The sequence below is a fragment of the Sebastes fasciatus genome, chromosome 10, assembly GCF_043250625.1.
Source record: "Sebastes fasciatus isolate fSebFas1 chromosome 10, fSebFas1.pri, whole genome shotgun sequence".
NCBI classification, from domain to species: Eukaryota; Metazoa; Chordata; class Actinopteri; order Perciformes; family Sebastidae; genus Sebastes; species Sebastes fasciatus.
Window position 1 is genome coordinate 14,900,466 of NC_133804.1, and position 17,766 is coordinate 14,918,231.

At 39.6% G+C, this 17,766-nt stretch overlaps 1 protein-coding gene across 5 annotated transcripts in view; it reads right to left on the bottom strand.

The window, feature by feature from the left end:
• atrx (ATRX chromatin remodeler) overlaps positions 1 to 11,362 on the bottom strand; it is a 41,816-nt gene extending 30,454 nt beyond the window's left edge. For 2 of the 5 annotated variants that reach the window (XM_074648391.1, XM_074648395.1), the window contains exons 1-14: positions 11,168 to 11,362; positions 9,215 to 9,276; positions 9,015 to 9,064; positions 8,775 to 8,896; positions 8,597 to 8,677; positions 8,314 to 8,423; positions 8,126 to 8,193; positions 4,769 to 7,050; positions 3,481 to 3,553; positions 2,655 to 2,806; positions 2,407 to 2,562; positions 2,162 to 2,288; positions 1,952 to 2,054; positions 1,492 to 1,668 (exon numbers count right to left, since the gene is read on the bottom strand). In XM_074648391.1, coding sequence (XP_074504492.1) covers positions 1,492 to 1,668; positions 1,952 to 2,054; positions 2,162 to 2,288; positions 2,407 to 2,562; positions 2,655 to 2,806; positions 3,481 to 3,553; positions 4,769 to 7,050; positions 8,126 to 8,193; positions 8,314 to 8,423; positions 8,597 to 8,677; positions 8,775 to 8,896; positions 9,015 to 9,064; positions 9,215 to 9,271 — 3,558 coding nt within the window. In that variant the 5' untranslated portion in view covers positions 9,272 to 9,276; positions 11,168 to 11,362. The remainder of the gene's footprint in view (positions 1 to 1,491; positions 1,669 to 1,951; positions 2,055 to 2,161; positions 2,289 to 2,406; positions 2,563 to 2,654; positions 2,807 to 3,480; positions 3,554 to 4,768; positions 7,051 to 8,125; positions 8,194 to 8,313; positions 8,424 to 8,596; positions 8,678 to 8,774; positions 8,897 to 9,014; positions 9,065 to 9,214; positions 9,277 to 11,167) is intronic. The other 3 variants (XM_074648392.1, XM_074648393.1, XM_074648394.1) reach the window with 3 other exon arrangements.
• Positions 11,363 to 17,766: the final 6,404 nt, after the last annotated feature.

Sequence of the window (17,766 nt, forward strand, 5' to 3'; positions counted from 1 at the left end):
GTTTTTTAATCCCTGTTTAACCCTCATCCTACCAGCCTATTTAACATACAAGGACTAGAAACTGGGACCCAAGAATAAACTACTGTAAGAAACAACCATCGTAGCAAAGTGTTAACTTATTTCTTCTCAAAACATTATTAGTTAAAAGCCTTAAACTGCATAGGCTGCCATTGGGTGCTTTTGACTGGGGTCCCCAGGACCCCAATATATTGGTCTTTTCAAAAGGCATCAATTAAAACAGAGACAGAAAACAATGATATGAGTCGCTATTCTCTACCAACTGGGTCACTATTCTTCCTAGACTTCTCTCTCGCTTTCTCACCATTATGATGAAAAGAAACCTTTTGGAACTGTACACTGTCAGCACTGAGTGACTCTCAGTAGGGAGAAATGGCAGTCAGCCTGGTCAGAATAGGGGCAATAGTCTGGAAACAGAAATGTTTTTCCATACTCCCTTTTCCTTTTTCAATACTTATCCAGAACTGGAAAAGACTAAAATTCCAATACTTTTCGATACTGCGTGGGAACCCTGTATACAAGTGCATAATATACTGTTCATGATTTAAACTAATGAACGCGAAAGTCGACTGTTTTAAATTGATACATTTTAAATTGAATTGTTCAAAGCACAACTACCAGAGCCTAACTGTATTTTAATGAAATTCAACTTAAAATGAAGGGTTATCGACAACGATTTACTGTGGAAAGGGACATATAGGTATCTTAATTATTGCATCTGTGTAATAAAACTAAGTGAAGCCCATAAGGTTAATGGATTATTGTTTAGACCAGCTGCACTTAGTTGGGCGGGCCGCCAGCTAAATATCTGACTTTTACCGGTCTGGCCAGATACAATCATATCTACATGACAGAATTTCTGGATATAAGTTGAAGAAACCATAATGAGACTAATCGCTCGCTTGTCTTTGATTTTACAAAATCAATCCAAATATGTGCACTTTATCCTCACTACTGGCAAACGCATGTAAAAAGCTACCCGTTCATTTTGTACCAAGCTTATCCAGAGCTGTTATGCACACACTGATGGGAAGTGTAAGACAAGGGCCTCTAATCAGACTTGTGCCCTCCATACGTTTCTCACACTTTGATGAGCACATTTTGGAATTACTTTAAGCAAAGTGGACTCTCCAACTGTTTGATCGGACAGAGTGAACGATCAGCAGCAGGCTGGACTGTTATCAGTCTGCCTAACTCACAGTGGTCTAGTCTCGTCCACTTGTGCCTATTATTTGCTTTAGTGCCTATTATTTGCTTTAGTACCTACATGATACAGCGCTGCTCAGTCAGTCATTGCCTATTCTAACAATTGGTGAAAATCCTCAAATTGTATCACAGCACTGAATGAGGTCTTGAACATTTTACCTGGCAAGCAGTATTATCAGGAGACTAACCAACCCTAGTATGTAACAGCTCAGGGCTTTGAACACATAGCCTGTGTTTCAGATTAACAGCAGGACATTTCAGTTTTACCTCTCGAAGTTTCTCCCTGAGTGCCTCTCTCTCAGCTATACGTTTCCTCCTATCCTCTTCTTCTTTCAGAGCATCTCTCGTCTCTGTCCGCAGCTTGTCGTCCTTCAGGATTTTGCGGATCTTTTTGCGTTGTTTGCGGTCTTCAGCATCTGGGTCGTCATCATCTTCTTTTCCACTCTGTGGAAATAAACATTAAGTTCAGCCCTCTGATCTTCAGCCGTTAGGAAAAAAATTCACTTCCTATGATCAGTAGCCAAGCAACCCTATGATTAATTTGTGCCCTCAATAATCCTCACAACACACTCCAGGGGTAAGTTCAAAAACATTTTATGTGTCATGCATGACTTGACTAGTAAACGTTATGTGGGTCAATCTTCGCCACCTGGCAAATCCTGCCATAGCAAAAAAGAAACTTTGGGACAGTTCAGGACTACTACCAAGTGCTCTGCATTTTAAACACCTTGTCATTGCTGGAAGAGGAATCCTGAACTTTGATCCTGCGTCGCTTCTTCTTCTGCTGCTTGTAACTTCTCTGTTTCGCCTCATCCTTCTTCTTCGAAGATCTACAGACACAAAAAAGAATCCATCTAAGCAAGAGCAGCAGGAGATCAATCCAGATCTAATGCAAGTGAAAAATAATTATTGATTGGTTGAAGTTCTCTCTTCCAACCTGGTCTTTCGACGCTTCCCCTCGTTCTCCGATTCACTAAGCTCCTCGCTTATCCCCGACTCTTCACTGGATTCTGATTTCTCAAAGTCTGAGTCTGAGTCTGAGTCTGAAGATTCATCGCTGTCCTCTGAAACACAGACAAAAAAAAGATAAACAAAAGTCACTCGCCGGTATCAGAGTTCAGAATATCTGCACCCATGTTGTTAGACATGACACACAGGGCAAATGAAAAATTCTGAATGAACCTTTCTTCTTCTTGCCCCCCTTCTTCTTGTCTTTACTTTCAGCTTTCTCCTCTCCTGATTCACCCTCACTTAGCGAGAGTTTATGACGAAGCAATTTGTGGCGTCCGCCACGCTTTTTCACTTCAACATCAGAGCTGGAGTCTTCTGAATCATCGTCTTCAAAGAGAGAAACAAATAGTTTGAGACTATGTACAATAAAATAGGTTTATTTATATTACAACTAGTTATATCCAGCTCATATATGCTACCTTGCTGATCATCTTCATCATCGTCATCATCCTCAGTTTTAACTTTCTTGGAGGACTTTTCGTCCTTATCTGCTCCTTCATTATCAGAGGAGCTCTCGGCTCCAGAAGAATAGTTGGATTTTATTTGGGCGAGAAGCATTTTCTTTGCAATCCTTCAGTAGAAAAATAGCCAAACAGAAAATGGGGAGGTTCACATTAATCACATAATTAAAATGTCAGAAATCATGCGTTTGAATTCACAAATAGAGACTCACATTTTAAATACCTTTTTTGAATCATGGGACTTATTAACAAATAATTGATTATCCTTGATTAAAATATAATTGAAAATGTCATATTTACTCACAAGAAAATACACAAAGAAATTTCTTTTCTGCAATTTACTACTACTACACAGCAATAGACAACTGGAATATTACAGGAAAGTGATATCAAACTTCTCCTTGGAGATTGTAAATGGATAACTGATGGAAACACAGGCAGCCTATAGAAATATCATGACACTCTGGCATTGCTATGGACAAAAAGCACATTCACAGAGAGAAATGCTGCCCTAAGGACATTTTCGGACGTATTTAAAATGAGAACACAACACTTTTCAGCGAGGCTGCTGCGAGACTTCGCACTGGGCTTGGTGAGTCAAGTATTGCAGTATGCTGTCAGAGCTCAGCTAATATATTAGGTTTAACAGCTCTACCTGATGGACAATTTAAATCCTTAAATTCCATCTAAAAACTAGCACAGCAACTACAACAAAAACGTCTTTCACTGTGGACCTTGAACGATGTAGCCATAACTATTGATCAATTTGTTGATTTGCAAGTACCTGTTTTCAGGATCATCATCGTCATCATCTTCACAATCCTGAGAGACTCTCTCTTTATCATCCTCTTCGTCCCCTACACAACAAAATAGCACACGTGATGTTTATGCAAGAGCATGCAAGTCATTGAAGGAATAATCTGACATTTTGAAAAACATGCTTATTTGCTTTCTTGCCAAGAGTTGCCTTGTAAGTGTAGAAGAAAATAGTTTTTTTTTAATAAATCTTGATATTGTCTTTGTGTATCCTGATTTAATTGTCTGCCTAGCTCTGTATTGAGGGAAACTATTTTACATTAATAACAGATCTATGTGAGTGAAACCTTTGTTGGAGGAGTCACACCTTAACTATCATCCCTTTGGTCTTTTGTCATTATAATAGCAATCTTATGTAAATCAAGACATATCTGTGAGCTGGGTCTCTCAGACGCTCTCCTCTGGGACTGACACAGAATACACATCTTGGTTGCTGGTAGCCTCAATGTCCCTTTTCCTTTCTGAGATTACATCCACACTAATATGTTCTCGTTTGAAAACGATCTCCGTACAAACAATTATTTCAGGCCTTTTCAGAATTTATCTCCGTTTATACTACCACACCTGAAAACACATATCACATGACCACTCACGTACACTGGGCATGCGTGTGCCAGTGTAAACAGGAAGCAGCGCTGGACATGGGAATTGATGTAAAGCTCTCAAATAATAGCTTGCCTCCTGCGCCTGTAGGCAGTAGTAGCATTTCAAAATGCAGCATTTAACTGCATGACACCTTCTAGCATAGACAACAAGGTCAGCAATGCTGGTAACTTGTTATCCATGTTGAAATTAACCACTGATGGTCGAGGCTGGTGTGGTTTGTTTTCTTCCGGAAAAGGTTTGAGTGTTGGGGCGTGACAAATCAGGGAAGGATATGTCACGAACAAAAGTGGGTGTCTGCTTCATCGTTTTCAAAAGGTCTTTGTTTTTGTCTGTCCAGACTAAAACGCAACCCCAGAGTTTCAAAACTAAAACGGAGTCAACAGCGTTTTCAAACGTCGCCAGAGGAGTGTGGACGCTAGGCATAAATGTAGCGAAAGTTATGCATTTTAAAACGAAAACATATTAGTGTGGATGTAGCCTGAGAAGATTAGCTTAGCCCAGCCTACATCTTTTGTTTAGCTGATTATTTCCTGTAACCCTGTATATAATCCTGGCCATAAAGTCACTCTGGTCAGAGAGAAATCTACAGCTTGAACATGAACATGAACGCTGAATGCCACTTAACACGCTTCTCTTCCAGAACAAATTACCTGATGATTGACGGAAAGCTGCGCTTCCTCCCATCACGTTATCCTCCACAATGGGCTTGATCTTTTGCTCGTCGCTGTCCTCTCCAGAGTCACCTTCAGCCTGCTGCTCCTCCTCATCCTCACTGGAGGACGACTGCAGCTTGGAGACTGCTTTGGGGCTCCTTCCCTTGCGCTTAATTTCATAAGACCTTCTTCGCCTGGCTGCCTTCCTGTCAGGTGAGCTTTTGTCTTCCTCTTTCGCTTCATCTTGTTTCTTCACACGGCTAGACCTCCTCTTTGCTGTGGATGCTTTACGCTTTGTCTCCTTCTCCTGGTCAGAGTCGGAGTTGGCGGAGTCTGAGCCTTGCTGTTTCTTCTTCTTCTTGGATGTCTTTTTACTTTTGTTCCCCTGGTCTGAATCAGAACTTTCAGACTTCCTTTTGCGTTTGGACACTGTATCCTGTGTGGATGTGTTTTTTAGTTTGAATAAACACTTTTTAGCACTTCCCTGTTCCTCATCTGTACTGTGGCCTGCCGCAGCTTTCTCCAGCAGTATATTAGGAACTTCGTCCGAGTCAGAATCCAGTATCTTCTTCTCTGAATCCTTTGTCTCCTTCACATCCTGTTTTTTGGTGTTACTGGATTTCTTGGAGGATTTGGCCTTGCCCTTACTATCTTCCTCTGACTCAGAGGATTCTTCCTTGCCTTTATTCTCAGCCTGCTTTCTCAAGGGAGTGGTCTTCAATCTACTAGAGCGACGGCTGGGTGGAGGACTGTCTGTCCCATCTACAGCAGCATCGTCGTCTTTCTCCTCAGGTTCTTCACACTTTTTTTGCTTCTCTCCAGCCTTTTCTCTGTTTTTGGATGAGGAGGACCTTGACCCACGCGTCGTCACAACTGGCACAGGAGTCAGTTTGACTATGAGGTTCTTCACCTTGGGCTGGGGGGGTTGAGAGTCTGTTGAGTTTCCATTTGACTTTGTATCAGCATCTGTGACCAAATCAGTGTCAGTCTGTGAGAGCATGGTGGAATCTGCAAGACTCTCCACCATCTGAAAAAGCTCTTCGGGAACCGAAGGAGGCACAGACATAATGTCATGATCTAGGGACATTTCACCAGCCGTCACTAGCTCATCCTCACATACTTCAGTTTTAATTGTTTTTTTGGTTACATCGGTTTCTGTTTGGCCATCTTTCATTTCACTTTCTTCTGACACTTGAGCATTGTCCACATCCTGCTCATTAAGCTGCTCCTTCTCTGGTTCCTCTGCTGCATCAGCCTCTTCGTCTACCTCATCAGCCTCCTCATCTACGCTGTCATCCCCCTCGTCTACACCGCCAGCCTCCTCCGCTATGCCGTCAGCCTCCTCCGCTACGCCGTTAGCCTCCTCCGCTAATCCGTCAGCCTCCTCCGCTACGTCGTCAGCCTCCTCCGCTACGTCGTCAGCTTCCTCCGCTACGTCGTCAGCTTCCTCCGCTACGTCATCAGCTTCTTCTGCCATGCCGTCAACCTCCTCCGCTATGCCGTCAACCTCCTCCGCTATGCCGTCAGCCTCCTCCGCTATGCTGTCAGCCTCCTCCGCTATGCTGTCAGCCTCCTCTGCTGCATTAGCCTCCTCTGCTGCATTAGCCTCCTCAACTGCATCAGCCACATTATCCACATGGTCATTTTCTACAAGGGCCACAACATTAGTGCTTTTTCTCACTAAATGTTGCCCTTCGTTACCATTCTGCAACTCCATGTTTTTGAATTCAGGCCCCAAAGCCGCCTCCAAAGCACTGTGGGCTTTTTTTAAATCAGCAAGCACGGCCCTGAAGGCTTTCAAATGCCGATACCTGATAGACTTATCTCCCTGATCCTCGGCTGCCTGCTGGATGAACTGGATGAACGTATTGTTCAGACCAGTTGTAGTTTCAACAAGCTTTTTTGCTTTCTTTATAAGTTCTTTGGGAACCTGTAGTTTTTTGTAGGAGAATGTCATGGTCCCTGAGCTTTCAGTGTGTTCTTTCCCATTGACAACGGCTTTGTGCTCTTTGACTGCTTTGTTCTTGTGTCTCTTGCTCTCACGTTCCTCGCATTTTTCCGGTTTTCGATCCTTGAGTTCTTGTTTTTCCATGACGCGGTGGCATTTGGAGACCAGATCCTGGAGGGGCTCTGACCTGCAGACGTAGCAGTGCCACTTTGAGTTCTCATCAGTAATGACAGACAGCTCCTTCCTGCCCAGGTTGCGCAGGATGCACTTCTTGCAGAAGGCGTTGTTGCAGTAGTCACAGCAGATGAGCTTGCCACCTTCAGCACACCACCTGGAGAGGAAAAGTTCAAATAGTTTTAGGGCATAAAGCAAATGAGGTCTTAACGGATACTAATATATTCAAAATGATTGCCACTTGGATAAGTGTGGGACCCACAGTAATGTTAGACATAGTGATGGACACTGGACACCCCCCATTCTCATTCTCATGTATATATTATGTATTTTATTTTTAATCTGATATGTGTATGTGCACTGGCAACTAATATTCTGGTAGGATTATCTGTGGTTATAAAGAGTAAAAGTCATACAGGCACTTCGGGCAGCTAAGGGGTCCTTGGGTGAGATGCAGGAGCGCGAAAGCGTCATTCAGCAGACGTATCGGCAGAATGTAGCCGCGCAATGCTAATGTGCTGTGTTTCTGTGTTTCCAGGTGAGCTAAAGTAGTTAAAAGATGTATAAAAGTAGCGACACAGATGTATAAAGAATGTGTATGACTAAGGGACCAGCGGTAATGTAAACATGAGGTTTATAACGGAGTGTTGCAAGCTGTGAGAAGTATGTTGTGTGTTAAAGTGTTAGCCGTTTGCTAATGAGGACATTTATGGTGTAGCCAACAGGGGCCTGCTAGGATATGAGTTGTGAGTGTACAGAACATGGTCAGTGTGAATGTGTTTTGAAGATTATACAGGAAGCAGACATGTTATGTTTATTGTGTGTTCATAGCCAATGTGAATGTTTATGGTATGCGTCATTCAGCAGACGTATCGGCAGAATGTAGCCGCGCAATGCTAATGTGCTGTGTTTCTGTGTTTCCAGAAGTAAAGATTTATTTTAAACTCATGCACGCCTGGAAGTCACTTTGTGTCCAAGTGTGCAACATAAGGACTGAGCCAAAAGAGTGTCATACACTTTGAACACAATCGAAAACAAGCATTCGTGTGAATTCCATGTCATACAAAATTCATCATGGTCGAATCAATGCAATGTCATGTTCTTTTGAGATCCCTAGCCAAACCTACAATGTTATACTTCATAATATTACTTCTATCATGCTTCTTCTTCTTGTGAGTTTAGTTTAACCAATAAACCATAATGTTTTGTTGGTCTTGTGTAAAATGCCTTACCTGCACTGCTCGTCCATCCCATCAGAGTCTCTGTTAATGTCATCACTTGTATAATATTTGTAGCATGACTAGAGGAAGAGGAAATAATGTGATCATACATCAAGAATGGAAATACGGAAAAATGTCAGCGTGGAACTTGCCTATAATGGCTATGAAAATATGTGAAATGTATATTTCAACTTGCCTACCTTGCAAATAAGTACTTTGAGCGCCGGATGCTCGTACACAGAGTTGCGCTGAAACTGGTTTACTTGTTTTCCACAGGCAGTGCAGCTTATTTTCTTCTCCAGAGTATCATCTGTGATAAAGAGAAAAGAAATCAATAATTGTCATTTTCCTTTCATTTTTTTCTTACACACTAAATTATGCATTACTTTCAGGCTATCCAGTTAATTTAAATTAAAATTATATGCACATGTGAACACCAACATACCAACAATATATAGTTCCCAAATAATGAAGTTAAGTCACCTGTATGTTTCGGTTTGAAATCCACTCTGAGCTTCATGGCACCTTTATTTTCATTCCCCGATGGCCTAATCACTAAAGTGCCTGATGACAGACAAAACCAGAAAAGTCTCAAATTAGCATCCTATTTAGCATCGACAATATCTTGATCAAGACCAACAAGTACCACCATAGTTCATACCTTTAGATACGCTGCTTGTGTTATTGTCTGAGGGATTGTCAGAAGTGGCACCTTCATTTTCACTCTCGGCTGAGGCGTCAGACTCTTTCAGTTCAGTGTGCTTAGCTACAGTAGCGGACTTCCTAAAATGAGTAGACACATAGCTTTAATATTTCCAACTGTGGCTGGGAAAACTGGTTTGAGAATATGCAACTGCAAACAAAAACAATAACAGCCACATTTAAGAAAACTGCTCCTCACCTCTTACTGCGAGAGGAGGAAGGCTTCATAGTTTCTGATGAGCTACCAGGCTGAAGAGAATACAAGACTTATTTTAATAATTTGACAATTAAGAACAAAACAGACAAAGTATGCATTTAGGGATTAGTTTCTTTTTTTCAGTATAGTAAACATACATAGGTCAAAAGACATTGTTGATGCCCAAGAAGCTGCACACATACCTCCTCTGCCTTTTCTGACATTTGGTCTAGGTGCGATTCAGAAGAAGCCAGACTCATTTTACCTGGAGAGACAATTGAAGATTTGTTTCCTGATGAACACACTTGTAAATTAAGATTTTGTGCAATGTGGAATCTGCATTACAGAGATTTAGGTTTGTAAAAACTTTTTACAATGACCATATAATAACTAAAAACAAGCAGGCTGTGTTTTTACTGTCTAAGTACTGATCAGTATTTGATATTACAATTCTACTGTTTCTGGATCCCCATAGTTTGTGTTAAAGTTTCCACCGTTTGTGTATTTTATTCCGGGCTGCCTGGCACAGGACTCAAGGCTTTCCACTGAAGGACATGCAAGAATTATTCACATATTATATAAAGACCGCAAAAACACTGATTCATATGTAACAGGCCAGGGAAATAAAATGGGAAACAAACAGCAGATGTAGATGAAAATTACCAAAAATCTGCATACTTATATCTTTTTTTTCATTATACAAAACAATTGCATTTACAAAACATAGCTATGAGAATGTATTGTAATATACATATATGTTGAAGAAAGATTAATAACTAAATTTATACATAATTATATCCCTCAGGGCGTGTATCACCATGTGGGCATGTTTTCTCCAGTTAATGGCAAGTTACTGACTATAGTTAATTAATGCTGACGATCACCCCGATTACAGCATTTGTGTTATATTTCCAATTAAATCTGTGCGTACATGGTTTTACGCGCGTGTATTTGGAGGCTGTGTTATTGTGCCGTTTTGCGTCATCATAATGTGCTGATTAGATCTTCTATTAGCTTGTCCCATCACTCAGTCCTGCCAGCAGCTACCAGACATATTTAAAATCCTGTGAGTCAGTCGAAGAAAAAGACCCCACAACTGTTTGTTATCATTATTATGTAGTCATATTATTTCTTTATATTAATTTAGTCTCTAAAGGTGGAGGCTTCAGATATGCCTCTTCCTGCACTGTATATTATTCATTTATTTTTGTTGTTATGTTGTATAGTCTTAAATTGTGCAAAATAAATAAAACAGTGTGCAAGTTTTTATAGATATTTAAAACAATATCCTCCTCACAAACACTAACCATACACTTCCACGCAACACACACACACTTGTCTTTTTTGATATATTTACTGTATTGTTAATGTTATTATATATAACTTGTTTGTTATCGCTATTATGTAGTCCTATTGTTTTCTTGATATTAATCTTGGATCTAGATGGAGGCTTCAGATAAGCCCAGTGTTTTTTTTTTTGCGTCTTCCACACTGTATATTATTCATTTATTTTTTTGTTATGTTGTATAATCTTAAATTGTGCAAATTAAATAAACAAACTCGCTTTTACAAGCAGTGCATCCTCCTGCATTTTTTTTTGTACAGCTTTGTTCTACTTCTTTATCCTCTCAACGCACAGCCTCCATGTTTTGACAACACATATGAACTCCTGACTATGCAACGCCAAGTTCAGGCTCACTAACATTAGCAGGTTTAGCAGCTTGCACTTAATTCACACCTACTTATTTGCACTGCCACATATCACCCTAACGCACTAATGCAATAACAGTGCATTAAAAAAGCTCCAGTGCATGAGCATGCAACAAAAAAGAATGCCAAGCAGGCCTTCCCTCTGGCGCGAGCCAGCGTTACCTAGCAGCAACCTAAAGCAGCCATGTAGCATTGAAGCTAAATACAATATAGTCATTATTTTCACAAAAAAGTGTTGAATGTTAAATTGTAAACGTGTTGATTACATTAAAATACAGTCTGTAAAGGCGTATGCACACATTTTAACCTGAATCTGTGCTAATTTAAACATTGCCGGCTGCGACACCTAAGCTACTAGCAGCTAGCTCGCGTGCTAACGGCCCGGCTCGCAGTTACAGTAGCTGTTAATCAGTGCAAAACAAACAAGCGAAACTACTGTTTCCTACCTGCTTTTCACCCCGTCGTCATTGCTTGACTGATTCGCTTTTTACAGTACAGGTGGTCCAGACTTCGGTGGGTGCGGAAGCAAAGCAAAAAGCCCAGGAACAGCGACTGAACTCGGGTCAGAGCAGACAAAGCGAGGGGACCATCTTACCGGATGGCTCTCTGTGTGCGGACGCAGCAAAATGGCGCACTAGCCTAAATCCTACTCGGCTTCCTATTGGCTGATGGGCCTATGACGCTCCTCTTCTCTGATTGGTGCAGAGCTCACTGGCGCTTATTGATTCGTTTAGCAGACCAGGGAATGGTTTTCTCGGGGAAGTGAAATGCTGCTGGCTGTATTTCCAATTCATTCATTTGTTGATGCAGTAAGTGGCGCGCTGTTTTGTTCTTAGACATGCTCTCTCAAACATTATCAAAACACACAACATACTTCATATACAAAGGACAGAGGAGGACTGTCTGCAGGACAGATAGTAATGCATACAGTGCACTTTCATAGACTGAGCTACTGGAGTTACCCTGCACTATATTCAGTTTTAACAGTCTTCTTCATCTTGTATTTTTATATCTGATATATTTTTTTGTACTTTGTACTTTGCACTACTAACTTTTTTAAAGTGATGTCATCAAACAGGTAGTCTCTTGCTGCCAAATTTATGGGCATCAATTCACTTTTTTGTGTATTTACTTTATAGCCAGAAACTTTGCCAAATTCAATTAAGAGATGAAGAGCTGCAGGAAGAGAGGAGGGTGGGTCAGACAGATAGAGTAGCATATCGTCTGCGTATAGCGAGACGTTATGTTCCAACCCTGCCCTTGTAATACCTTTAATATCCTTATTGCTACGCCAAGCTATAGCCAACGGCTCAATCGTAATCACAAAAAGAAGGGGGGACAGAGGACACCCCTGTCTCGTCCCTCGTGTTAGTTGAAAAGGAGGTGATATATTATTATTAGTACGCACTGCTGCCATTGGTGAACTATATAGAATTTTAATCCACGACAAAAAATTTGGTCCAAATCCGAATCTCTCAAGAGCACAAAATAAATAGTCCCACTCCACCCGATCAAAAGCCTTTTCGGCATCTAGAGATATCACCACTTCCGGTTCGTCGGGTGGAGAGGGACCATAAATGATATCGTATAAGCACCTGATGTTGAAAGAGGACAGTCGATTTTTTACAAAGCCCGTCTGGTCAGGCGAGATTATGGTTGGGAGGACTGTTTCAAGACAGCGAGCAATCATTTTTGCCAGGATTTTGCTGTCCACATTGATCAAGGATATAGGACGGTAGGAACCACATTCCTGTTAATTTTTTCCTTTTTTCAGAATAAGTGATATGGTAGCTTGTCGTAATGTTTCAGGCAGTGAGCCAGCTGACAGGGAGTCGTTACATACAGAGTTTAAAATTGGAGCCAATTGATTTGAAAATTTCTTAAAGAATTCCGATGGATACCCGTTTGGGCCAGGGGATTTTCCACATTGCATACTCCTGATGGCCTCTCAATTTCTCCAATTGAAAACGGAGACTCTAGCTTGGCAGCTGTCACAGGGTCTATATGAGGGATCTCAACACTTTGAAGAAATGATTTAATCAAGTAATCATCTTTCAACGATTCAGATGTATACAAGTTATGATAAAACCTTAAAAAGCGTGAGTTAATGTCAGAGTGATCTATACAGACCATTCCAGACTCATCCCGGATCTCAGGGATTGCCTGCCTTGCTGCTTTTTTGGCGAAGTTGGTGTGCAAGGATCCTCCCTGTTTTATCACCATGCTCGTAGTATGTATGATGAGATCTAATCAGGAGGTTCTCAGCTTTTTGTGTGGTTAATAGATCAAATTCTTTTTGGAGGAGTAAACGTTCTTTAATGCCATCGGCTGATGGGGATGTTGCCAATTGTGAGTCAAGATTACCAATCTTAGTCATCAATTCATTAGCACGAAAATTTCTGGTTTTCCGTAGATGTGCGTTATAAGAAATAATTTGGCCCCTCAAATATGCCTTAAGTGCTTCCCATACTGTTGATGATGACATCATTGGTGTTTGATTCATTTCTAGAAAAAAATCAATCTGTGATGAGATCAAATCTGAAAATGTTTTATCTGAAAGTAAAAGTGGGTTGAGTCGCCATGGTCTGTAAGCGTTTTTTGAGGTTGGTAGATTAAGCTTCAGTTTAAGAGGAGCATGATCAGAGATTACAATCGCATGGTAGTCACATTCCTGCACCAGAGGGAGAAGATTCTTATCCATTATGATATGATCAATGCGTGAAAATGTTTTGTGGACAGCTGAAAAGAAGGAATACTTGCGAGCAGTAGGATTGAGAGCACGCCAAACATCAACCATCCCATAGGTATCCAGAAACAGCTGAATTGAAAGGGCAGCTTTAGAAGTTGGTGTAGTTTTGGCAGCGCTACGGTCTAGACTAGGGGATATCACGCAGTTCATGTCTCCACCTATCAACAAATGATGTTCGTTTAAATCAGGTAATCGGGAGAAGAAATTAGTGAAGAAAGCAGCGTCGTCCCAATTAGTAGCCTTTAGTATATAGGTAATAGCCTTTACCTTTAACATGCTTGTTTATAATTGTCCTTCTAATCTCCTGAGACAACTCTCTCCTTAGCTTTCTGTGGTCCATGTTCAGTGTGGTACACACCATGATACCAAACAGCACAGTGACTGCTTTTCACCCTTTAAATAGGCAGACTGACTGATTCAAAGTTTGAAGACACCTGTGATGCTATTTAAAGGACACAGCTTAGTTTAATATGTCCCTATGGCCAAATTATTTTCAATCTTTTCTAGGGGTACCATCATTTTTGTCCAGGCCAGTTTCATTAGTTTGTTTTTTAAAATGATTCTGTTGAACCACAATTCAAAAGCAATGTCTGATTTTCATAAGTTAATTTTCAGTGAATTTTTATTTATTATTACTTTTGTCAGTTTCAAGTTATTTCAGTGACCATTGTGGGTTTTTCTCTCTTTAACGGAACGTTACCAACAACTTTGCCTACGTCTGTATGAAAAGCACCCCATGTTCTGTTTTCCTTATAAATATAAATATAAATGCCTACCTTTACCCCAGATAATAATGCACCCAGTGCACTTTAGACTAAGCTACTGGAGTTTCCCTGCACTATACTCATTTTTAACAGTCTCTTCTGCACTATATTCACTTTTTTAATAGTCCTATATCACAGCTGTTACCCTGCATTATATTCAGTTTTAACAGTTTTCTTCATCTCCTTGTATTTTTATATCTGGTATATTTTTTTGTACTTTGCACTACTAACTTTTTTACTGCCTTTTTACTAACATGTTTTGCACTATGGAACTGTGATGCTGGAAACTTGAATTTCCCTCATGATCAATAAAGTTACTATCTATCTATCTATCTATCTATCTATCTATCTATCTATCTATCTATCTATATAGTTTCTTATTTTTGGGCTTTTATTGCTATAATCCTATTTATATGGTTCTTATTGTAACTTGTCCCTCCAACTGCCCCATGCCTTTAATATGTTTCCTTTGACTGAACTAATTATTGGTTGTCTGTTGTATGTATGGATGTATGAACTGGGAATGCTACAAATGAATTGCCCCCTTGGGGATAAATAAAGTTGTCTGAACTGAACTGAACATTTTCTGTTTCTTAAAGCATAGTTGGGCAGTTAAAGTTTCTCAACATATTGTAGCAATATTAGATAGATAGATATTTTATATATATATATAATATATATATATATATATATATATTATATTATATCATGTTTATTTTATTTTTGTTTATAGCTTATTTTGTACATTGTATACTGGTAGAATTTAAATGTTTTGTGTACCTCTTACGCCTGGCAATAAACACGATTCTGATTCTGATTCTGATTCTGTTAGATAGATAGATAGATAGATAAATAGATAGATAGATAGATAGATAGATAGATAGATAGATAGATAGATAGATAGTAACTTTATTGATCCCTAGGGAAATTCAAGTTTCTTAAATAGTTTTTTAGATATAGATTCAAGATTCAAGCCCTTTATTGTCATTGTGTAGTACAACGAAATTAGATTGTGGCAATCCCATAGGTGCTAAAAAAGATAATAAAATAAAAAAAAGAGATAATACAATATAAAATATAAAAATACAATATGTATATTGATGAGATGACAGTTTTGCCAGATTATTGCAGAATGTGTCGGTCAGATAATTATATAATTATTGCACAGAGTGATCAGCATATGTTTGATGTTTGATTTAATGCAATGGCTACACTGTTTCTAAAACTACCTCAAACATATTAACAGGTCTGAATACTTCTTCCACCACTGTTAAGCAGGATTTTACTGTTAGCTGGTTGAGGTTGAGCTACTTTTAACTACTTCTCCAACAGTAGTGTGATCCAGTGATTCCCAACTTCCATCTCCACAGGGTCACACAACACATTTGGCATGTCGTGAGATGATAAATGGGGTAAGAAAGAGGAAAAAACGAAGTTCTGCTGTACAAATTGTATTGAATCTTTGCTTTCTCTGTGAAATGTTGGCTCATGTGACCTCTTTATTGAAACCATCGGAGAAGTTTAGAGGGGGAAATGTCTCTTTTAGTGGAACCGCTAACAACATGAAACATGACAAGAGGACCCGACCAAACACGGATTTTTGGTGAAGAGGTCACAAGACAAAAAGGTTGGGAACCACATATTTTCTTTAGCAATGGATTATATTTCATAAGCTCATACGTTTTTATGAAACATTTGTATTCTGGAGTTTAACATTACAACTTTCTAAATACACAAAAGTGAAGGAACATGATTATTTGGAGCATCTCTACCTGTCCTGTGGTTCGGGTGCCTCTTTACATAAACTCCACTGGTGTGAATATTGTGATAAGTTACAAATATCACCTGAAGATGGGGCTCTTCTTCAGTGTATGTAAAATGTGGAGATGTGAATGTGTTAGAGATATGAACTCAAGTTCAGCTTAAACTTCCAGTAACTCATTAGTATTCAAACTGAGTTTCTGACTTGTTCAATGAATCAAAATTGCAATTTCAATTAAGTACTCCTCAACTTGGGTCAGTCCTTCATGCTGGTAGCCATCAGGCCCCACAACCAAGGCTGACCCCCATATGAGAATAATAGGACTTTAAGAACTCTAAACATGCACTATCTACAACCATGTTGGACTCTAACCACTGGCGCACATTACACTTACTTTACACTATACATCCTATATACCACTTTATAGACTGCACATATGTACATATTACATTTATTTATTGACGGACTGTACACACTATGTTCACCCATTCACTCTGTATCTTTTATAGCTGTATTTATTGTTTTTATATTTTTTGTATACCTGTACCTCTCCTGTGTTTCACTCTGTTTGCTGATGTTGCTGCTTTGACACCTGAATCTCCCTCCGGGGATTAATAAAGGTTAATCTTATCTTATCTTATCTTAACTAGTCTGTTTTTTCACCTCTTTCTTCAATTATTTTAAGTAATATTATTTTTAGTCTTTTTTTGTTAAACTACTGTATTTCAATAATAATATAATTATTCTGTAATATAAGAATGAGAGTAAAAATGAAACTGAAGCTGACAGGAATTGTTTCTGTCAGTCAAAGTTTCCTCTTCCTAATGTGTGGGATATAGATTTCCTACGTGCCTACTCGCCGCAGACATGTTGACGTAACAAGCACAGGTGCTTCTAATAATATTAATGACATTAATAATGGCTGCTTCCTGGCTCACTGTCACACACTTTAAAGAAACCGGGTCATCATTCATTTCATCAGTTCTACCTGTGATTTTCTGTTGAAACAAGTCAACTTGTCCAGTGTGAAAAAGGACAAGTGTTAAATTCAGCTGTGAAGACACAGCCATTATAGAAAAAAAAATGACAGTTGAAATGATAGCATCTTTGTCTTTTTCCATCCTTACACATTAGGACAACCTTCATCAGATGTTAAGAGTAGGTCATGACCAGCAATTCGTGGTGAGAGCGTTACTGATAAGGAATTAGCAGGTAACGCTTAGTAATAACGCCCCGCACCGTGGAACATAGTAGTAAAAGTGATACAAATCATCCTTTGGTCCTTATTTGGTGTTTTCTTCCTGTGGTATCACTGAGTGTCAGCACGGTGACAACATATATAAGTAGCAACACAGAGTATGTGGGGTATTCAACTTTTCTGCTCAACCTGACAGTGCTCGCTCACAGTCTCTCTAAAAGACATGAAGAACATTCAAAGTCTGACACTGATGATGGCCGTGATGGTCTACGCAGCACCTGCACCACCAACAACAACAACAACAACAACTCCTAGTAAAGAAGACATGCTGAATCGCATACACGAAATAGCCGAGACCCTCCTGCATAACGAGGTAAGAAAACTACTAAACTACATGTGGTTGGTTTGTTTGTTTTATAATATACTGACTTATACATCTCATCTTGTTATTGAAGGAGCTGAATTTCACAGTGCCAGGAGTAATACTAGATACCTTCCCAACATGTACGGTATGTTGGAAACCTTTTCTAACTGTTGTGATTATTGTACACATGATATTTGTCTGACATATG